This window comes from Neomonachus schauinslandi, chromosome 9 (genome assembly GCF_002201575.2).
Source record: "Neomonachus schauinslandi chromosome 9, ASM220157v2, whole genome shotgun sequence".
NCBI lineage: Eukaryota > Metazoa > Chordata > Mammalia > Carnivora > Phocidae > Neomonachus > Neomonachus schauinslandi.
In genome coordinates, this window is record NC_058411.1 from 73,681,046 (window position 1) to 73,705,370 (window position 24,325).

At 37.6% G+C, this 24,325-nt stretch overlaps 1 protein-coding gene and 1 pseudogene across 1 annotated transcript; both read right to left on the reverse strand.

Annotated features, from left to right (window-relative positions):
* Positions 1 to 732: 732 nt before the first annotated feature.
* On the reverse strand, positions 733 to 1,721 carry LOC110585314 (annotated as a pseudogene).
* Positions 1,722 to 15,019: 13,298 nt separating this feature from the next.
* Positions 15,020 to 23,280, reverse strand: LOC110585522 (olfactory receptor 11H2-like). The gene is made up of 3 exons (XM_044918282.1): positions 23,190 to 23,280; positions 17,424 to 17,494; positions 15,020 to 15,994 (listed from the first exon to the last, which is right to left on the reverse strand). Exons 1-3 carry the CDS (start codon positions 23,278 to 23,280, stop codon positions 15,020 to 15,022), a joined length of 1,137 nt encoding a protein of 378 aa, XP_044774217.1.
* Between the last annotated feature and the right edge of the window lie 1,045 nt (positions 23,281 to 24,325).

Below are 24,325 nucleotides of genomic sequence, written 5' to 3' on the forward strand. Positions count from 1 at the left end.
CTGTTCCCTGGTTTATCATGCCTATTTTCTGCACCAGTAAATGTTCCTCTACCCAAAGCTTAGAAGGTGCTGAAACCCAGGTCTGGGTAAGGAATGCTTAATGATTTGGCATATGTGAATGTGTGCATGCTTTTCTATGTATCCTCTTCAAAACTGGGCTAAGAATTTTCTGTAAGAAGCAAACATATCATTTCCCATTTTCATTTGCTGCACACCCTGGACAATTTACCAATGCTTGGTAATAAAGAGAACACAAATGAAAAAACACTACTGTTTCAGTGACAGATATTGGGTCCTTGATCTTACAAATCAAAGAATTGAATTTTTGTTAGTGCAATGAGTAGATGCTATATTTCATTATAGAAAAATCTGTAATTGGAAAGGAAGAAATAGTGATAAATTTGAAACACAAAAAATAGTAGTAGGATAAAAGCCAAGATACAAGTGTTAGCTTTGTACTTATCAACTTGATTACATTAGCTGTCAGACTTCAAAAAATGACCAAAACAGAGAAATGACACATTGATGAACGAAAACTGTACAGAACTTTCCACAATAGACCTTTAAGACTGTGGGTATTTGCTTTTGAGACAGGATGAAGGTTCTTTGTGTGTAACGAGTCACACTTTCATGAGAGCAAGGAATCAAACACTCAAATATGCCCAGAAGATAGTTTTCTCCCCTCTGTGGGAGAAATTCGGTATTCCTGAGAGAATGATAGGAAAATTTATATCATTTCTCTTTATTTTTAGAAATTTCATTTGATGGTGCTCCCAGGACTTTCTTGAGTGCATCTTTCATATCTTTGTTCCAAAGGCTGTAAATCAGAGGATTAAAGAATGGGGTTGCCATGCAGGAAAACAAGGTCACAAATTTCTGTGTCCCAGGATGGCTCCTGGAGCCTGGACTCACATACATCACCATTACCATAGAACCATAGAACCATAGAACCATAGAACAGGGAAACCACCAAGAAATGTGAGGCACATGTGGAAAAGCTTTGTTCCTACTTGAGCCAGCTGAGACCTGAAGGACGGCTGGCAAAATTAAGGTATAGGACCCAAGGATGTAGAGGAAGGTGATGAAGATAATAAGAGAGCTTACAGTAGCACAAGTTAGAGTAGTTTTGGGAACTGGAGCACAGGACAGAGCCAGCAGTGGTCCCAGGTCACAGAAAAAATGGTCAATGATGTTAGGGCCACAGAAGGGCACCCAGGACACAAGAATTGCAGGTATCAGTATGGATAGAAAGCCACCTACCCCACAGGAAACCACTAATTGGGCACATAGATGGTGAGTCATGATGGTGGGGTAATGTGGAGGTCGACAGATAGCAAGGAACCGATCAAAGGACATTGCAGACAGAAAGTAGCCTTCAGCAGCACACATGGAGAAGAAGAAGTAGAACTGGAGCAGGCAGCCAGCAAAGGAGATGCTCTTGGTCTGGAAGATGATGTTGGTCAACATTTTGGGCACATCAGAACTGACATAGCAGATCTCCAGGAAAGAGAAGTTGGCCAGGAGGATGTACATGGGTGTGTGGAGTTTCCGGCTTGACCACACGGCACAGATGATGGATGTGTTCCCCATGAGAATCAGAAGGTAGATGAGGGAGAAGATGACAAAGAGGAGGATCTGGATGTCTCCCTGCGGCATGGGAAACCCAGGAGAATGAACTCACTCACAGACCCAGAGATATTGCTGGCTTCTGAGATGTTCATTCTCCTAATCTATGAAGGGAATGAGCAATAAGGATCATTATATTAGTCATTTTCCATCTCTTTAAAAGTTATTTTTATTTCTTCTGACTTCTATATACTCCTTTAATGCACTTTTGTGAAAAGGCTCTATATGGTTCTGAATTCAATAATTTCCTTCCCAGGATCTGGCTTAGTCCAGTGAGATCAGGATTCTGGGAGAACCTGGTATGCTCCCACAGCCCCCACTCAGTCTTCATTTTCACAGTATAAATTTCACTGGCATCATGTAACAGTGAGTCCAAACAGTTTTTCTCCATTTGCATTTAAATTAATTCTTTTTTGATATATATTTTTTCATAATATACATAATCATATCCTTATATTTCTTCTTGCTGAAAAGAAAATTTTGTATAGTATTTTGGAAAATTTTAAGAAAAATCCAAGTTTCAATATAACCTGAAATTGAGCTAGGTCAGTACAAAAAGAGCATCTTACTATGTTGTCAGTAACATAATATTGTCAGGAGATCTGTCCTGAATAATTCTGTTGACTGAAGCAGGGTGCTGAAGACACTGCCACAAATTCCATTCTAGCAAGTACCTATTAGTGTTTTTTTTTTTTTAGTTTTTATTCTAATTCCAGTTAGTTAACATACCTATTAGCTTCTTATACCTGTATTTAACTTCTACTTGCTGAGCAACAGCTATTTTGATACCAAGAGGACCCAAGTTGGCTTCACTCCTTTATTAGGAGATCCTAGTTCTCAAATAGAAAAATAGATGGAGGCAGATGGAGGAACACGTTTCTCAGCTCAGATGCCTCATCATCTTGTTACTACATGGTGATGAATTGTCTTATGTAAAAAGACAATAAAAAAGGAACAAAAGCATGTATTTAATTCTAAAACTGTGAGAGAAACACACCAGTGTAGAATGTTAGTGTCAGAAGGGATCTCACAGATTATCAAGCTCAATTTCCTCATATCACAGAAACCAAAACCAGAGAGGTTAGACTGATCCAAGATCAGCTGACTTTTGATGGAAGAAACACATCTAAAACTTAGGTGTTTGGACATTAGTTCAGACCTTTTCCCATAAACTTGGTTATTGTGGACCCTATTTTTCTCAGATGGCTGCAAAAGTATATTGTACATGTATTATAGCTTTCCCTCCTTTGAACCAGATTCCCATTATTATAAATAATGAAGAAGAACTTTAATAAGGCTACAAGCCAAAGCTGGAAATGACTATCTTAAATCCTCCATTCCTCTTTGACCTGCACTCTGTCCTAATTCTTGGTATCTTTTATGACATGAACCCACTTTGGGACACTTTCTTTAAAACACATTTGACTTCTAAAATAGTAAGTGTAACAACAACCACTGCCATGCATTAAGTATTTATTGTGACACTCACTTAATGTTCATTATCTCATTAAATTCTGCTCTCTCGTCTCCAGTTCTAGAGCCTTAAAACAAACAAGCGTTTTCACATTTCTAAATGTAGCATTGAATTTTATTGTCCCTCTGAGTATGTCGATTCTAAAACCCAACCTTTTTTTCTACATGGCTGTAAGCTGTGTATATATTAGCTGTATTTCCTTATTGTTTTTGATGCAATTTGTTCACATGAGACTTGCCTATATCAAATTTACACTTGTGTATGTGGAGGATTAGCCTCAGGGAGGCTGTGTTAAGATGAGGCTGTATACAATAGGGAAGATTATTTATATATTTCTCATACTCTCTCTCAATAGTTTACATCAGGTATTTCAGCTAAGATGGTGAGGCAGGTATCTTCTAGGACAGCAGTTTCCACTAAATACCAAAGGGAGACCAAATATGAGAAGATTACTGTGATCCTTCAGAGAGCAAACATGGCATACAAATAGACTGGTGAACTGAAATGGGAAAACTATAAACCATAACTCCAAGATTGTGGGCTCACTGAAGGAGGCTATGGGCTGGAAATTCAGTGATTGTAAGGGATGGTATGATGCTTTAACCCAGAACTAGACAACCTAAATTTTCTATATTTGAAATTTAACTTAAGTATATAATATGTGCCCCCACACTCTTTAGTGTGACCATAATTTTACTTATACAGTGAAACTGACAATGGGGGGGGGTAAGACTGCATATAAATAGGGCAAAGAAACGTCATAAGAACAAGAGTGTAAGGAAGGTGTATTTCGGGGTGGTTTTATTTGGATGAGAATTACTCCTTTCACTCTTGGTTAGAATCAGTGTAAACTCACCTGACAATTAAGGAAAGAATAAGGAGCCTTTGAGAAGCTGCCTTCGATATTTTGAGGGTGGCTCTTAAATGAGTGGTTGTGAAACAAAGTTTGAGGGAAGAGGAAAGAAAATGTCCAGAAGGAGAAAGAAAGTTTTCTTTCAAATTCTTACCTGTAGTAAAACTTGGAACTACTGTGAATGCTCTTCCTTCCTTTCTCAGTTCAGGAGCAGACTTCTTCGTCTTTGAGAATCCTTCTATTCCTGCCTCATGTTTTAAGTCCTTCTCTTCCTGCCTTGGGTCATTGTAGGATCTATTTTGGACTACCTGTTGATTTTTCCTTTCTCTGCAGATATAGGCGTTCTTAAATCTTAATTGTACTTAATGAAAATAAATATCCACTACTTAGAAATACTTTATCTCCTCTGAAGTGATATGAAGCCCACTGCCTTCTGTCATCTTTTTATCTGGACTATAATGCAAAGCTGAAGTGGCAGCTCAGATATTCCCGATGAGATTTTTAAACAAATATATTCTGGATAGACATTTGAGATGCCCTGCAGAGAAGAATGAAGGCTTTGTTAAAAAAATTATATATTATTATATATACTTTCTCTAAAATATGAAATATATTTATAGATAAAAATACAAAAGAAAATTCACAGCCATTTTTCAGTAGCAATATTACAGTTTTTTTCTGTAGCAATATTTTCTGTAGCAGTCGAGGGGTTCACACTTGTAACCTCTTAGAGGGCCGAGGTATGCAGGATTTTGGATTCCTCGTGGCACACTCTCACAGTTTGAGCCTCACAAAGGAGTCTCTTTAGCTGTTAAACAAAAAGGAGTAGGCTGTCAGGAAACTCTCCATTCATTTTATTATGCGTCTCTTTCTGGCCACACATTGTCCCTGGAGGCCTCCCCTCAGGAGCAGCAGAGACAATCACAGTGCATCAATCAATCCCCAAGTGGGTTTTACTTCCAGGGATGAGCTCAAAGGTGGAAGGGCCTCCCTGAATCCATTAGTGAGACTGTCACCTAATAATGGCCCTTCTGGTTTGCTGCTCACCTGACACCTCCAGACTGGTTCTGGATTTTAAAAACCAGCCTCATAGAGGATGTCACCAGTTGTCTCAAAGCTCCTGGAGTTCCTTTCCCTCCTACGTGTTTCTTCAGATGACATTCAAGTTCACTTTAACAAATCCCCAAATCCCGAGTATCTCCCCAGTCATCCACTAGAAGAAACTTCCCTGCCCATCTTTATCACTGAGTGTAGTGCTGTTAGAATTTGTCTCTACTCCCCCTGCAGCCTCACGGCCACAGGAACTGATGCCCACTGGAACCATCCAGTGGCTTTCAGGCTTTGACAGTAGGAAAACCTGGAGTTTCACTTAACATTCAGAGGCTCCTCTTATGGCCTCAACCCTGAGGATTCTATGTCTCTTTAGATTTTAAAATTATCTTCTTCCTGTCCCAATGGATATAAACACTCTATCTAGCTTTATATCATGCCTAGATGACAGTTTTAGTACCTGCTATGTGCTGATTACTGTGTCAACAGATTTCACAGGCATTATCTAATATATCATACTCATAAAATTCTTTGGAAGACAGTCTTACCACTTAAAAGGATTAAACAGAAACCCACAGAGTGTAAGAGTTTATATTTGGCTGTAATTCAACTTGGTTTATTCCCTTTCCACAAATAGGATGCCTGTAGTGAAAAATTATATTTAATCTGCCTATAGCTTCAAACTGTTACTCTTTCTTGGTCATTGTTATGCTTTTTAGCCACGCTGGAAAACTGCTATTAACATTATTATTACTGGGGCACCTGGGTGGCTCAGTCAGTTAAGTGTCCGACTCTTGGTTTCTGCTCAGGTCATGATCTCATGGGTCATGGGATCATCAGGCTCGTGCTCAGGAGGGGGTCTGCTTAAGATTCTCTCCCTCTGGCCTTCCCCCCACTTACTCGTGTGTGTGTTCGCTCTCTCTCTAAAATAAATGTCTTTTAAAAAATTATTATTTTTTTTGCTTCTTTTCTTTTAAAAATATTTTTACTTCAAACAGTAACTTGACCAGGTTGTTCAGAAGCTGCCGTCTATGGTTTAACTTGCTGTTTATCTTGGTATAATGAATTTCATTGAAAAATGAGTGCCCGTTGTGAACAAAGATTTATTCAAAACAATCATTGCCCACAGAGAGCTTTTAGGGTAATGAGCTACTTTGGCAAAAGTTCCAGCAAGGAACCCTGTGCAAGGGGAACACTTTATATCCTTTTCATTCTTTGCTGGTTAAGCAGATACATGGTAGTCCTACACTGACAATGAGGTACATTTGACTTCCTGGGCATGATTCATAGGAAGGTAGGAGTCAGGCCAGTTTCAGATGTCACCTTCTTGTGTTAGACACTCTGTAGCTTGTGTTAGGTAACTTCTCTCTTCTCTAAGCTTTAGTCATTTTAGCACACAGGTGTGAGGTGGCAGGAACTGGCCAGAATGTCTGTAATCCAAGCTGAGAAAGGCAGCAAGGGTGGAAATATCCCACTCAAAGACGATGGACTCTGAAAAACAAACCGAGGGTTCTAGAGGGGAGGGGGATGGGAGGATGGGTTAGCCTGGTGATGGGTATTAAAGAGGGCACGTTCTGCATGGAGCACTGGGTGTTAGACGCAAAAAATGAATCATGGAACTCTGCATCAAAAACTAATGATGTAATGTATGCTGATTAACATGACATAATAAAAAGAAATATCCCACTCAACTCTGTTCAGTGTTCAACATTCCCTGCAGAAAGTAACTTGGGACAAATATTTCTGAGTAGCATTAATTGCTGGTTTTACTTCCTCTTTTTCTTCTGGTGCTAACTTAAGAATACTCTAATTTTTCCATTTTGGAAGTACCAATGATGTATCTGGAAGTCTTCAACCCATTAATGCTTTCATATTGCACTTGGAGACTCCTTTTTAACCTCCTCCCTAAATGACTTGGCTTTTGAAAATCTTCTGTTGAGCTTTTGTCACTTTGATGATCGATGTCTAAACTCTTTGGTACAATCTTTATTTTCCATTTATTTTGTTATTCTTTTGTGTGTGCAGTAAGTATTTATTAAAGAACTAATAAGATAAAGGAAAAACGAGAGGAGAGAACTGTTTTACCTACACAGAAGGACAGCCTGATCCACAATCAGTTCATTATACCGGTATAATGATCTGAAAATTTTCCCTCCTTTTTTTTTCAAGTTTTTATTTAAATTCCAGTTAGTTCACATATGGTATAGTATTAGTTTCAGGAATAGAATTTAGTGGTTCATCACGTACACACAACACCCAGTGCTCATCACAAGTGCCCTCCTTAATACCCATCACCCATTTAACCCATCCCCCTGCTTACCTTCCCTCCAGCAACCGTCAGTGTGTTCTCTATAGTTAAGAGTCTGTTTTATGGTTTGCCTCTTTTTCCCCCTGTGTTCATCTGTTTTCTTCTTCTTTTTTTTTTAAAGATTTTATTTATTTATTTGAGAGAGAGAGAATGAGATACAGAGAGCATGAGAGGGAGGAGGGTCAGAGGGAGAAGCAGACTCCCTGCCGAGCAGGGAGCCTGATGCAGGACTCGATCCCGGGACTCCAGGATCATGACCTGAGCCGAAGGCAGTCGCTTAACCAACTGAGCCACCCAGGCGCCCTGTTTTATTCTTTTTTAATTAAACTTTTTATTTGGAGATAATTGTAAACTCACATGCAGTTGTAAGATATAACACAGAGAGATCCATGTACCTTTTACCCAGTTTTTCCCAATAGTAATATCTTACAAAACTACAGTATTAGATCACAGACAAGATATTGACTTCAATAAGAGGAAATATACAAAACATTTCCATCACTACCAGGATCCTTGGTGTTTTCCTTGTATGGCCACACTTACTTCCCTCTGGCCCCACCTCCTTAACCCTTGGGCAATCACTAAGCTGTTCTCTAGTTCTAGAATTTTGTCATTTCAAGGAGATGGAATGGAATAATACAGTATGTAATTTTTGGTACGATATTTTAGAAATATTTATGTTGTATCCCATTAGTATGTGACCTTCCAAATCAGCTCTTTCCCTTTTTAATTTCAGAAGTGCCTCAGAAACCAGTCTTCTCTGACATCTCACTTTCCCCAGTGGAGACAGCCATTCTGAAAAAAAATTGAAAAAAAATTTTTTTTTAAGATTTTATTTATTTATTTGAGAGAAGGAGAGAGAGATAGCGAGAGAGAGTATGAGCAAAGGGGGGGGAGTGGGGAGAGGGAGAAGCAGACTTCCCGCTGAGCAGGGAGCCGAATGAGGAACTCTGTCCCAGGACCTGGGATCATGACCTGAGCCGAAGGCAGACGCTAACCGACTGAGCAACCTAGACAGCCCCCAAATTGAAATTTTCTAGATGTTTCAGTTTCAGATAAATTCCTCAAATGTAAGCTTGAACCTATATGTTTTTCTATCACTCTTCATTGTGATTATGATTATGATTATTATGTTTTTCTCTCTTTTCTTTCCACATTCTGATTCCATTTCTTTGTGTTTTCTTCCTGGAGTTGGTGCCATAGCAACAGAGGCTCTCTGATGTTGCCAGTGAGCTCCATGCCTCATTTGTCTTATTCAACCTGTCAGTATGTAGTTGAGCACATACAGTAAAGTTCTGGGTTTGGATATCTCAGAGTTTTAATGCCAGTTTGGATATCCCAGGATAAAGCTAACCTAAAGCCAAACAGGACATTTTTGCTGCTGAAGAGGAAATATACTTTGGGCCTGGAAGTCGCTGCTTAAGTTAGGAGTACCCAAGGGAAACCAGGTCCTGATGAGGTGTTTGGATTCAAACTCTGGGAAGAAATCAGCTCTGGGCCTGAAAGGCATTGGTAGGAAGTGGTGCACCTGGGGTAAATCTCATCTTCTCAGGCCCTCTTTTTGTCAAGTGAGATGTTGCCGAAGTTATGGCAGCTAAGTCCCAAGGGCTCTGGGGCCGGGCTTTGCTTTAGTCAGTACAGCCCAGGGTATTTATGTTCCCATCTTTGTACAGCCTTCCAGAGGCCATTTATAAAGACTCTGAGTGTTGCTATGTCTCCTGTGGAATTCGGGTGAAAGAGAGAGAAGTGGCCAAATATGCATACTTGGTCATTTCCTAATTGAATTTGTGTTTTTTGTTTTGTTTTGTTTTGTTTTTTTTTAAATTTGAGTATAGTTGACACACAACATTATGTTAGTTTCAGCTCTACAACATAGTGATTCGACAAGTTTATATATTATGCTATCCACACCAGAAATGTAGCTACCATCTGTCACCATGCAACACTATTAAATATCATTGACTATATTTCTTATGCTGTGCCTTTTATTCCTGTGACTTATTCATTCCATAACTGGAAGCCTGTATCTCCCACTCCCCTTCACCCATTTTGCCCATCTTCCCACTGCCCTCTGGAAACTATCAGTTTGTTCCCTGTATTTATAGGTCTGATTCTGCTTTTTGCTTTTTTGCTTATTCGTTTTTTTTAAATTCCATGTATAAATGAAATCATATGGTATTTGTCTTTTTCATTCTGACTTATTTTGGTTAGCATAATACCCTCTAGGTCTATCCACATTGTCAGAAATGGCATGATCTCGCCCTTTTTTATGGTGGCATAATACTCCATTTTTTATATATACCACATCTTCCTTATCCATTTGTCTATCTACGGACACTTAAGTTGCTTCCATATCTTGGCTATTATAAATAATGCTGCAGTAAACATAGGGGTGCATATATCTTTTCGAATTAGCATTTTCATTCTTTGGGTAAATACCCAGTAGTAGAATTACTGGATCATATGGTATTTCTCTTATTAATTTTCTGAGGAAACTACACACTATTTTTCATAGTGCCTGTACTAATTTACATTCCTACCAACAGTGTATGAGGGTTCTTTGCTCCACATCCCTATCAACACTTATTATTTCTTCTATTTTTGATTTTAGCCATTCTGACAGGTACAAGGTGAAATCTAATTCTGGTTTTGATTTGCATTTCCCTAATGATGAGTGATGTTGAGCATCTTTTCATGTGTCTGTTGTCCATCTGTATGTCTTCTTTGGAAAAATATCTACTCAGGTCTTATGTCCATTTTTAAATAGGATTTTTTTTTTTTTTTTTGGTGTTGAGTTGTATGAGTTCTTTATATATTTTGGATATTAACTTCTTATTGAACAATCATTTGCAAATATCTTCTTAAATTGACTAGGTTGCCTTTTTGCTTTGCTGATGGTTCCCTTTGCAGTCCATGAGCTTTTTATTTTGGTCCCATACAATAGTTTATTTTTGCTTTTGTTTCCCTTGCCTCAGGAGATACATCCTTAAATATGTTGCTAAGGCTGATATCCAAGAAATTACTGCCTATGTTTTCTTTTAGGAGTTTTATGGTTTTGGTTGCACGTTTAGGTCTTTAATCCATTTTGAGTTTATTTTGTGTATGGTGTAAGAAAGTGGTCCAGTTTCATTTTTTTGTACGTAGCTGTCTAGTTTCCCCAACACCATTTATTGAAAAAGCTCTTTTTCTTACTGTATATTCATGTCTCCTTTGTCATAGATTAATTGACCACATAAGTATGGGCTTTATTTCTGGACTCTTTATTTTGTCTCATTCATCTAGGTGTCAGTGTTTGTGCCAGTGTTTTGATTACTAGAGCTTTGTAGTATATTTTGAAATCTGGGATTGGGATACCACCAGCTTCATTCTTTTTCAAGATTGCTTTGGCTATTCAAGGTCTTTTGTGATTCCATACAAATCTTAGGATTATTTGTTCTAGTTTTGTGAAAAATGCTGTTGGTGTTTTGATAGGAGTTGCACTGAATTTGTAGATTGTTTTGGATAGTATGGATATTTTAACATTATTAATTCTTCTTATCCATGAGCATGATATATCTTTCCATTTGCAGTTTTCCAATTTTTAAAAATATGGCATGGATAATAACAACTCCAGAGGGTTGTTGTATATAATAGATGAGGTGACTATTCCCAAAACATATTCAGTGGAATAGTCTCAATAAGGTGATATTAGGGAAAAGGAAGTTATCCTGTCAAAATTGGATAAAGCTCCATCCTAAAATATTTATTTTGGTGATTCATAATGCTTATGATGTTCTTGAAGTCTTCATGAATATGCTTAATTTGGCATAACCTATTACTTGCTTTTTTTAAACATAGGACTTTTTGGGGGGGGAGAGGGGCAGAAGGAGAGGGAGAGAGAATCATTTTGTCTTTTAAAGATTTTATTTATTTCAGAGAGAGCACACGTGTGTGCAAGCATGAGCAGGGGGGAGGGGCAGAGGGAGAAGCAGTCTCCCCACTGACCAGGGAGCTGGATGCAGGGCTCAATCCCAGGACCCTGGGATCATGACCTGACCCAAAGGCAGATGCTTAACTGACTGAGCCACCCAGGTGCCCATAGGACTTTTTTTTTTTAATTAAATAGACCCCTCCCCACCCTTTTCTATTAACTTCACATGGATTATTTCTTGAAAAATATTTTGGAAAATTTGGAGATGATATTTATAAGTGATTTATCTCTGTGTGACTAGCAGCTGATAAATGCTCAAATAGTGCATATTATTGAAATAAATGAAGTGGGCTGAAAGGCTATCCTCTGTATTTGAGGAGGTAAGAATTTATTATATAGTTTGAAAAAAATGTAACTTTTAGATAGTGGTCAAGGGGAGAGAGGGGAAATTATGAAGACCAGAAATTATCTATTGAGTAGGATAGACTTTTATTTGTATCCTTATAGATAGTTCATCTCTTAAATAGACAAATCAGAAAAAAAATTTCAAATTTTATTATCAAAATATTCTTAATTTATAAAATCCCGAATTCAGCAAAAGTTATGAATTAAGTTGGATTTCATTCCATAAGTGGTAGCAGCCTGAAATAGCAGGTGAAAGTTTTCCTGGGATATGGGAAGTCTGATATGTAAAGAGCCTGTTAATCGTTACCTCCAAGTTGGTTACAAATGCAGAAACCACACACCTTTAGAAAGAATCAACAGCATATTTTATTAATTACCACACAGATTCATTTCTTTTCCCAACCTACTAAGAAATACTGATGACCACAGAATGAATAAGCCATAAGCACCCAGAGAGGAATCATAATTAAAATAATCAGAACAATATTACCATCTTATACCTATATTAAAGATATTTCAGAATAAGTTATTTTTTTTTTAAGATTTTTATTTATTTAGTTGGCAGAGAGAGAGAGTGCACAGGCAGAGGGAGAAGCAGGCAGAGGCTGGGATCATGACCTGAGCCAAAGGCGACACTTAACTGACTGAGCCACCCAGGCACCCCTAAATAAGTTCTTAATTGAGGTTTTTTTCCTATATCAGTAATTTGTCCAGGCATCTGCTCAGCCACTCAATTCACTTTGCTTCTGTGAAAAAGAACAAAGAAAACGTCTCTTTTGTTATGAAATCCCCAGAAATCCTGCCCCTCTAAGTCCAAGCAACCTCAAATCCTTGGTTCTTTCCTGAAGGATGTCCAGTTACAGTTACACTTCACTTTGTGAAAGGGATGACTTTCTGAAGGCTATAAATGTAGCACCATAAGTGCGTCTTATTTTCCTATTGTCTTTTATTACATTTTAGAAAGTTAGACTTGAAAAAATAGATGGCTAAGGGTTAAAATAAGATGTATATTCAAACCAAAAATTGCAATTATGTATTTAAGAAGATAAGATATGATCTTTAGAGGCATTTTGGATAATACTTAAATACACCACACAACAAAAATACTGAAATAAAGTATAGTTCTAAAAACAGTCAATTAGTGATGAATGGATAAAGATGTGGTATATACATATATACATACACACATACAATGGAATATTACTCAGCCATCCATATAAATACATACAATGGAATATTACTCAGCCATCAATATAATTACATACAATGGAATATTACTCAGCCATCAAAAAGAATGAAATCTTGCTATTTGCAATGGCATGGATGTAGCTAGAGGGTATTATGCCAAGCGAAATAAGTCAGTCAGAGAAAGACAAATGTCATATGATTTCACTCATGTGGAATTTAAGAAACAAAACAGATGAACATAGGGGAGGGGATAGAAAAATAAAATAAGAGGAAAGCAGAGAAGGTAAACCATAAGAGACTCTTTTTTTTAAAAAAAAGATTATTTATTTATTTATTTATTTGACACAGAGAGAGAGAGAACACAAGCAGGTGGAGTAGCAGGTAAAGGGAGAGGGAAAAGCAGGCTCCCTGCTGAGCAAGGAGCCTGATGCAGGGCTTAATTCCAGGACCCTAGGATCATGACCCGAGCCGAAGGCAGTTACTTAACCAACTGAACCACCCAGGTGCCCCCATAAGAGACTCTTAACTATTGGAAACAAACTGAGAGTTGCTGGAGGGGAGGAGGGGGGGATAGGGCAACTAGGTAATGGGCATTAAGGAGGGTACTGGATGTAATGAGCACTGAGTATTATATACAACTGATGAATCACTAAATTCTACCCTGAAACTAATAATACACTATATTTTAGCTAAATTGAATTTAAATAAAAATTTTTAAAAATTACCTGCTTAATGTTAAAAAAAAAAGAAAACTATCTTAAGAAAACTGAACTCTTCTTATATAGCTGAGTTTCTTAGGAAGTATAAATCCATTTTGTATTTCAGAATTAGAGCAATATAGAAGGGTGTAACATAGGTCATAAACTTGTTCAGGAATTAACAGTATAAACAAACTCTCCTTGACTGATAGGTACTGACTAAAAGGAAGGATTTCTGTATGAGAAAGTCCAACCTTGCAGGTGTGATCTTATCACTCTAACTCCAAAGAATGATGCATGATTTTACTCTAAGGATTTTAACAAAACAAACTAATAGCCTTAGATGCATGTTAAGTAGTAGATCAGAGAAAACTCAAAATAAGAATTAGGAATTTTGTGACTATTGTTTATCTCCAGGAGGATTAAGATAGATGCTAAATATAAAGGGCCAAACGTTAGTTAGGATTTAACTCCCTTTGCTGCAAATCTAGTGTCAGTTAAACTGTTTTTATTTTTTGTTGTTCTTTTTTAATCTAAATTTTGTTAGTTAACATATAGTGCAATATTGGTTTCTGGAGTAGAATTCAATGATTCATTACTTACATACAACACTCAGTGTTCATCACGAGTGCCCTCTTTTTGGAGAGCTACCATGCTGTTTTCCAGAGTGACTGCACCAGTTTGCATTCCCACCAGCAGTGTAATAAGGTTCCCCTTTCTCTGCATCCTCACCAACATCTGTTGTTTCCTAAGTTGTTAATTTTAGCCATTCTGACTGGTGTGACGTGGTATCTCATTGTGATTTTGAATTTTATTTCCCTGATGACAAGTGATGCATTTTTTAAATGTGTCTGTTGGCCATTTGGATGTCTTCTTTGCAGAAATGTCTCTTCATATCTTCTGCCCATTTCTTGACTGGACTATTTGTTTTTTGGATGTTGAGTTTGATAAGTTCTTTATAGATTTTGGATACTAGCCCTTTATCTGATATATCATTTGTGAATATCTTCTCCCATTTTGTAGGTTGACTTTTAGTTTTGTTGATTATTTCCTTTGCTGTGCATAAGCTTTTTATCCTGATGAAGTCCCAAAAGTTCATTTTTGCTTTTGTTTCCCTTGCCTTTGGAGACATATCTAGCAAGAAGTTGCTGTGGCCAAGGTCAAAGAGGTTACTGCCTGTGTTCTCCTCTAGGATTTGGATAGATTCCTGTCTCACATTTAGGTCCTTCATCCATTTTGAGTTTATTTTTGTGTATTGTGTAAGAAAGTAGTCTGGCTTCATTCTTCTGCATGTGGCTGTCCAATTTTCCCAACAGCAATTGTTGAAGAGACTAAGACAGTTTTATTTATTAAAGAAAACTCCATCATGTAGTGAGATATTTAAGATGGTGGTGGGCTTTACTGTAACAGTTCCCTAACCAAAATTATTGAATTCTCTAGAAAATTATCTTGCTCATATTTTATTAAGATAGGCTGTGGTGGAACTTGGTTCACTCTGACTTCTGATTTATATTTTATGGACAGGCATTTCAGTCCCAAAGACTTTCCTTAGGGCAGTCTTTATCTCCTTGTTCCTGAGGCTATAAATTAGAGGATTGAAGAGTGGTGTTATCACAGAATAAAATAAGGTCACAATTTTCTGCACTTGCACTGGGTGTCCTGATCCAGGACTAACATACATCACCATGACGGAGCCATAAAACAGGGTGACAACTGCTAAATGAGAAGCACAAGTGGAGAAAGCCTTGTGCTTGCTTGCTGCTGAAGGCATCCGTAGCACAGCCACAATCACCAGAGCATAGGAGCAAAGAATAAAGAGAAAGGTGCCAATCATGAAAATAGCATTGAAAGTAGAGTAGATGAACTGAGTGATGGTGTCTTCAGAACAGGACAGCAACATCAATGGGACAGGATCACACAGAAAATGGTTGATGGTATTTGGGCCACAGTAGGGCAGCCGTGAAATGAGAACAACTGGGGTTAGGGAGAGGATGAACCCACATGACCATCCGAAGATGACAAGGCCATTGTACAGCTGTTTAGTCATGATGCATGGGTAATATAGAGGACGACAGATGGCAAGGTACCTGTCAAAGGCCATGACGCAAAGGAAGAAGCCCTCATCACACCCAAACGAGAAGAAAAAGTAGAACTGTGTGAAACAGCTCACAAAGGAGATAGACTTGCTTGTGGACAGGAAATTGGCCAACATGTTAGGGACAGTCATGGTGACATAACATATTTCCAGGAGAGAGAAATTTCCCAAGAAGATGTACATGGGGGTGTGAAGCCGCTGGTACCACAACACAGAACAGACAATGGCTGCATTCCCCATCAGAGTCAGGGCATAGACTACTGAGAAGAGCCCAGAGTAGAGGAGATGCATTTCTGGGCTTGAGGGAAAGCCCATGAGGATGAAGTGGCTAACGGAGTTGGTTTCTGTGCTGGACACATTCACTGGTTTTGGAAGACATGGAGATGACTAGGTTATTGCACTTGAGTGGAGTATGCTGGTTCTTCTTGAAGACACGAGATTCTTTTTTTTGATAAAGTAATAAACAGTGAGGTTTCTGTTAAAGCAACAAAGCTCTGATCATCATAACCTGTGCCCCAAGAGTATGATTTCATTTTGATGAGATGTAAATAATAATATAAATAAAAACATGGTGTGGGGCAATCATTAAATAGGGCAGGATACTGGATTACATATTAGGAGTGCAAAATTGAAATTTCTTTCTAAAGTATAATGTAAAATTAATTTGTTGTAATTAGTAATATTGATAAGAATATCAAATCAAGTACTACTTATATTAAGACATCTCAAAATGTCTCACTGAGATACAGTGAAAGGGCACTGGGAATATTCCTTTTTGTTCTTGTTTATGATATTATAAAGTGATGACTAAAACAGCTCTCTAGTTCATTAGATAGTTCATTATATGACCAGACATGTTTGCTCTGTAAAAAATGCTTTCTCTCTATCCAGCCTGTTGGATTCAGCTCCACAGCATTAGGAAGAGGCTTACATTTTGGCACCTAAAATTACTCCTAGTTTGTTGTTATTGAATCACAGCTTAACTTCTGTATGTCTTATTTCCTTAGAAACCTACTCTTGGCTATCACATTTGGCATCTAAGGTGGAAGGACTGCTGTTCATGTATACTCATTGCCCATGGCACTACGTAGGCTGTATCAAGTCTGAATGCAACTTGGCAGTTCAGTCTATTTGTTTCCCATAGAAACCATATCGTATCAGGTGGCAGTGGAAGGCATGTACCAGAATTTCTCCAAATACAAGAGTTTTTTTTTTTTTTTTTTTCCCCATCCTGGAAGACAAAGATTCTCCCTTGATCTGTTGTTATTGTATGGTAAGATTTTTTTTTTAAAAGATTATTTAGGATTTTTATCCTGAATAATAGTATGATTTTCTCAGCTGAGGTTGTTGTATCTGAGAAAGAATTATATGTAATCTTACATAGAAACAGCAAGGTAGGGAACTACTGAATCTTGGCCATTCGCTAGAAGTGAAAAATAGAGTGCCTTTAAGTTAACTACATTTAAATTGTACTTAAATGTGTATAGTGAGGACAAAATATACAGAAGCAAAGAGAGAAAAAACATAATGTAAGAGGCAATTGATATTCTTAAGTTTCTAAAATACTCTATGGGATGCCCACAAATTATTCTGCTGCATTCTTTTATTGATGAAAAGGCTCACTTATATGCCTAACAGGTCTTAGTGGTTATCTTCATAACTCATTCAACTGAATTTTTAAAACTCATTTATTTTTGTCCTTTTTATTCTGGACTGTGTCTTAATACATTGGTATCCTACTCTAAGCCATCTTAGTTAATATTTTGACCGACAATGGGACACTACAGTGGTATATCAAATCAGCATCAATACTCACCCTGTTTGTGTCTCCTGTTACAGTATTTCTTGGGAATACTAAATGTATTATGTCATAATCCAAACAAGATCCTACAAATGCAAGAAACACACAGATGCTGAATGGTTTTGTCATTAAAGGAAGTTGTTTCACATAAAACCAAAGCATATTAAATTAGTAAAACTGAGAGCAATATATGAGTTAGATATGATATCAGTGGAATCAGAGATTTGTTATATTTTCTCTCTTAAACAAGCAACAAAATTCATCATCCATCCACCTCTAGTAATTTATTAGTTACACATTTTTACACAATATCCCCAGGCCTCTTGCTGTAAATAATACTTATGTATATCTTAAAGAGATAAGAAAGCTAGATAAATGTACTTCCCCAGACTTGGAGAAACAAGAGAAAAATTAATATTTTCAAACTTTTCTGTATGAATTTTATTCTAATCAGATATTTACATTTTCAGAGCAAGAAGAGAGCACTTGCCAATAAATCCATTTATGCAGAAAATCAGCATTTGTAATAGGGCATGCAAAGTTGTTTTTTTTTTTTAAAGATTTTATTTATTTATTTGACAGAGAGAGACACAGCGAGAGAGGGAACACAAGCAGGGGGAGTGGGAGAGGGAGAAGCAGGCTCCCCACAGAGCAGGGAGCCCGACGCGGGACTCGATCCCAGGACCGTGGGATCATGACCTGAGCTGAAGGCAGTCGCCCAACCAACTGAGCCACCCAGGCGCCCAGGGCATGCAAAGTTTTAACTCACTCCTTGGATATGTGTCAAGAAGAAAGGTCAGGGAGGGGGGAATAAAATATTACCCCACAAAGTGAAAAGCATGTGAGGACTTCTGAAGAATTGGAGAATCCAGTTTGTAACCTGCCATGAATTGCAGAGCTCATATTTATGGTTAAGATTAAGCCTAGGTGAAGGTATCGTCTGTATTTATTTTTTTGCATCATAGTCTTTTGAGATTTGGAACTCTCTCCCATAACATTTTTAAAGTATTTGTTCAGTAGATGAGATTGTTTTTGACTTTTATTTATTTACAATGAAATTCCAAGCCCTGCTATTCCCTGAGGATTAGTGCACTTCAGAACTGTGTTCTTACCTTCTCTTACACTTTTTCTCACCAGGCATTGCAAAAGGTTCCTGGGGAATAATTAAACAGTAATAGAGCTTGTTGTAATAGATACAACATGAAGACACACCATTGGATTCCCTGTTTCCATTTTGAAGAAAGAGAAAATTCTTCCCCATCAATATTAGTTCTTAAATTTGTTCTTCAGAGACAAATTTCAGTCACAGTTATATCATACTCATTAGAAAAATGACACTTCAAGTGCTAAGACTGGTATGGGGTTATTTAACAAATATTTATCAAGTGCTTACAAGGCACTGGGAATATATGCAGGCGAACAAAACAGAGTAGGTTCTTACCTACATAGAACAGTTCAATGGGGTAGGGAAAGCAACAGAAGATCAAATCAGTAAGTGCACTATAATTTTTGTTTGTTTGAGAATAATGAAATGTAAGAGTGGAATGGACCAGAAGTGGGGTAGGAATTGTAATTTTAAATAGTTTTAAGGAAAGCCCAACAGAGATATTAATATTTGGGCAGGTGCTTGAAAAAGTGGGGGAACAAATCAAGAGGATGGATATCAAGAGAGATTTCAGGCAGAAGGAACAGCTAATGATAGGAATATGTGCAGTGGTATATCAGGAGAAGAGCAAGGTGGCTGGTGTGCTGGAGTAGTGTCAGCTAGGGAGATGGCCTCTTTCTGGTGCCCACTCCTGCTATCCCCGTCTCTTCTGTGTACAGCACTGTACTTCTTTGTAGTCTTTTTTCCTTAAACATTTCCCCCCATATTTATTGAGCTATAATTGACATATAATATATAGCAATGATACGTAAGTTTAAGGTGTACAATGTACTGATACACCCACATATTGCAAAGCGATTACCAACATATTAGCTAACAGTTGCCTCACCTCGTATAATTATTCTTTATCTCTTGTGATAAAAACGTTGAAGATCTACTCTTAGCAATTTTAATTATGTAATACAGTGCTGTTGACAGTAATTACCATGATGTACATTAGCTCCGCAAAATGTTTTCATCTTTTTTTTTTTTTTAAGATTTTATTTATTTGACAGAGACACAGCGAGAGAGGGAACACAAGCAGGGGGAGTGGGAGAGGGAGAAGCAGGCTTCCCGCGGAGCAGGGAGCCCAATGTGGGGCTTGATCCCAGGACCCTGGGATCGTGACCTGAGCCGAAGGCAGACGCTTAACGACTGAGCCACCCAGGCGCCCCAAATGTTTTCATCTTATAACTGGAAATTTGTATCCTTAGACAAACATCTTCCCATTTCTCCTACCTCACAGCCCCTGGCAACCACCAATCTGTTCTTTGTTTCTATGAGTTCAGATTTTTGAGATTCTATATACAACTGATACAGTATTTGTCTTTGTTTGACTTATTTCACTTAGTGTAACACTCTCAAGGTCCACCTGTGTTGTCACAAATGGCAGGATTTGCTTCTTTCTGATGGCTGAATAATATTCCATTGTATATATATCTTTATCCATTCATCTGCTGATGGACATTTAGGTTGTTTCCCTATCTTGGCTATAGTGAGTAATGTTGCATTAAACATGGGAGTGCAAGTACCTTTTCAACATGGTGATTTTGTTTTCTTCAGATTTATGCCCAGAAGTGAAATTGCCAGAATGCATGATAGTTCTATTTTTTATTTTTTGAGGAATCTTCATACTGGTTTTTTTTTTTAAATTTTATTATGTTATGTTAGTCACCATACAGTACATCATTGGTTTTTTGATGTGGTGATCCACGATCCATTGTTTTCGTATAACATCCAGTGATCCATGCAGTACGTGCCATACTGTTTTTTTTAAATTTTTTTATTGTTATGTTAATCCCCATACATTACATCATTAGTTTTAGATGTAGTGTTCCATGATTCATTGTTTGTGCATAACACCCAGTGCTCCATGCAGAACGTGCCCTCCTCAATACCCATCACCAGGCTAACCCATCCTCCCACCCCCCTCCCCTCTAGAACCCTGTTTGTTTTTCAGAGTCCATCGTCTCTCATGGTTCGTCTACCCCTCCGATTTCCCCCCTTTCATTCTTCCCTTCCTGCTATCTTCTTTTTTTTTCTTAACATATATAGCATTATTTGTTTCAGAGGTACAGATCTGAGATTCAACAGTCTTGCACAATTCACAGCGCTTACCAGAGCACATACCCTCCCCAGTGTCTATCACCCAGTCACCCCATCCCTCCTACCCCACCCCCCACTCCAGCAATCTTCACTTTGTTTCCTGAGATTAAGAATTCCTCATATCAGTGAGGTCATATGATACATGTCTTTCTCTGTTTGACTTATTTCGCTCAGCATAATACCCTCCAGTTCCATCCACGTTGTTGCAAATGGCAAGATCTCATTCCTTTTGATGGCTGCATAATATTCCATTGTGTATATATACCACATCTTCTTTATCCATTCATCTGTCGACGTGCCATACTGTTTTTTATAGTGGCTGTATTAGTTTGCGTTGCCACCAACAATGAACCAGGGCTCCCTTTTCTTTTACATTCACACCAATACCTGTTATCTTTTGTCTTTTTGATGCTAGCCATTCTCACAGGTGCAAAGTATCTTTTGTGGTTTTGATTTGCAATTCCCTGATGATTAGTGATGTCAAGTACCTTTTTATGTACCTTTTGGTCATTTGCATATCTCTTTTAGAAATAAGTCTATAAAAATCCTTAGCACATTTTAAAATTTATATATATATATATATATATATATGTATACATATATATATATATACATATATATATATATATATACATATATATATATATGTATATATATATATATATATATACTTTGCTTTAGTTGTATGAATTCCTTATATATTTTGGATATTAACCCCTTATCAGATACACAGTTTGTAAATATTTTTTCCCATTCTGTAGGTTGTCTTTTTTTTTTTTTAATTTAAATTTAAAATTTTTAAAATTTTATTATGTTATGTTAGTCACCATACAATACATCATTAGTTTTTGATGTGGTGATCCACGATCCATTGTTTTCATATAACACCCAAAGCTCCATGCAGTACGTGCCCTCCTTAATACCCATCACCGGGCTAACCAATCCCCCCTCCCCCCTCCCCTCTAAAACCCTCAGTTTGTTTCTCAGAATCCATGGTCTCTCATGGTTCATCTCTCCCTCTGATTCCCCCCTGTTCGTTTTTCCCTTCCTTCTCCTAATGTCCTCCATGCTATTCCTATGTTCCACAAATAAGTGAAACCATATGATAATTGACTTTCTCTGCTTGACTTATTTCACTTAGCATAATCTCCTCCAGTCCCATCCGTGTTGATGTAAAAGTTGGGTATTCATCCTTTCAGATGGCTGAGTAATATTCCATTGTATATATGGACCACATCTTCTTTATCTATTCATCTGTTGAAGGGTATCTCAGCTCTTTCCACAGTTTGGCTATTGCGGACATTGCTGCTATGAACATTGGGGTGCATATGGCCCTTCTTTTCACTACATCTGTGTCTTTGGGGTAAATACCCAGTAGTGCAATTGCTGGGTCATAGGGTAGCTCTATTTTTAAATTTTTGAGACACCTCCACACTGTTTTCCAAAGTGGCTGTACCAACTTGCATTCCCACCAACAGTGTAAGAGGGTTCCCCTTTCTCCACAACCTCTCCAACATTTGTTGTTTCTTTCCCTGTCCATTTTTGCCATTCTAACTGGTGTAAGGTGGTATCTCAGTGTGGTTTTGATTTGGATTTCCCTGATGGCTAATGATGATGAACATTTTTTCATGTGTCTGTTAGCCATTTGTATGTTTTCTTCAGAGAAGAGTCTGTTCATGTCTTCTGCCCATTTTTTGACTTGATTATTTGTTTTTTGGGTATTGAGTTTGATAAGTTCTTTATAGATCTTGGATACCAGACCGTTATTATCCTGGTCATAATTTCTGTGTATTGTGTGACGTATAGGTCAAATTTCATTTTTCTACATGAAAATCCATTTGACTTAGACATTTTTTTTTTGTTAAATCTGTATTCAGCACCTGCTGTGTAGTCGTATTTTTCTCATAAACTAAGTGTCCATATATGCATGGGTTGGTTTCTGGATTCTCAGTGAATCTCATCTGTCTCTTTGTACCTATTGTACCAGTAGCACATTCTCTTAATTATTGTAGCTTTATAAGTTTTGATATCGAGTGAGGTAAGTCCTCCCAATTTATTTCTCTTCAAACTCTTGTTGATAGTCTTTGCCCAATGTCTTTCCACATAAGTTTAGAATCTTTTTGTGAATTTGCATGAAAATTATTACTGGAATTCTGATTGGGATTGCTTAGGATGGGGACATTTATTGTCATCTACACAATAATTACTCTTACAATCCATGGATTTGGCATATCTTCCTATTAACTTATGCCTTCTTGAATTTCTTTCAACCAAGTTTTATAGTTTTCTGTATAGAAGGCTTGACAAATATATATTTTTTTCCTTTTTTCCCCACTGAGTGCCTCTCCCATTGTTTGCTATTGTTATAATATAGAGAGACGAGTTGGGGGGCAAATTATAACAGGGAAATCTGTAGCCAATTGCAAGGATGTTTGTGAAGTTTGTAGCTTGTTGACCTCATTCCAAATTTGGCACTTTGAAGTCAATTTCTTATCACCTCCCCCCTCTCTTCCAGTTGGGGATCCCTTTACCAAATGAAGCAGTAAAATCAGAGCACTTGGCAGGTCCAAGTTGCTTCCAAGGCTGTCTTGATATCCTAAATCCCCAGAGTTTCTTGATCATTTAGCCCCCTTCTGCTGGTTCCTCTCTATTTGCCTGGAGTCCTCTCACTCTGTTTTTCCTCCAGTTTTATTGAGAAATAATTGACATACATCACTGTATAAGTTTAAGGTGTACAGCATGATGGTTTGATTTACATCTGTTGTGAAATGATTACCACAATAAGTTTAGTTAACCTCCATCCTCTCATATAGATAAATGAAAAGAAAAGAGAAAATTTTTCCTTGAGATGACTTTTAGGATCTATTCTCTTAACAACTTTAAATCTCTAAGGTCTGTGAGTATTTTGCACTTCATTATTTCTCCAAACCTGGGCTCAGTATTTAGCACATAGGAGACACTCAGTAAACATTTGGGAGATGAATATATTAAAAAATGAATAAATGAGTGAAGGAATGTTTCAAAGGAGGAAAAGAAAATGGTGGAAAAGAGAAAATACATCATAGTATGGTATCTGAATAATAGACACTAACAATTAGGTTTTAGCACCTTTGAGTGTGTTTGGGATGGGGAAATAGTGTACATTTTGTCAGTAGTAAGTCCATGGCTTTGGGAGTCTCTATAAGAATAATGTGAACAGAATTTGGTTTCCAGGGTGGGATGTTTCAGGATTGGTAATACCATTCATCTGGGCCTAAGATTTTAAAGACAATCTAAGGCACATTGTGTTGGGGGATGAAATTCAAGAGGAAATTCAGGAAAAATTCCTGGATATATTGATAGGGAGGCCTGGAAGGATATGGGGAAAACTAAAGACACAACTATTTTTTAATTATTTAATTATTTTATTTTTTATTTTTTTAAGATTTTATTTATTTATTTGAGGTAGAGCGAGAGCGAGCAAGAGAGAGCACAAGTGGGGGGAGGAGGGGAGGGCCGAGGGAGAGGGAGAAGCAGGCTCTCCACTGAGCAGGGAGCCCAATGCAAGGCTCAATCCCAGGACCCTGAGATCATGACCTGAGCATAAGGCAGATGCTTAACTGACTGAGCCACCTAGGCACCCCAAAAGACACAACTGTTGAAGTTAAGCTTGTCAAAATGCATAGAG

What these genes read in the sequence shown, in the direction of transcription:
- LOC110585522 (XM_044918282.1), bottom strand. Translation starts at nt 23,280, where the DNA reads ATGATCAAGAAACTCTGGGGATTTAGGATATCAAGACAGCCTTGGAAG. An exon ending in TGATTTTACTGCTTCATTTG is followed by an intron (nt 17,495 to 23,189) that starts GTAAAGGGATCC and finishes TTGCATTTGTAG; the next exon opens with GATCTTGTTTGGATTATGAC. An exon ending in TAACAGGAGACACAAACAGG is followed by an intron (nt 15,995 to 17,423) that starts GTGAGTATTGAT and finishes GCAATAACCTAG; the next exon opens with TCATCTCCATGTCTTCCAAA.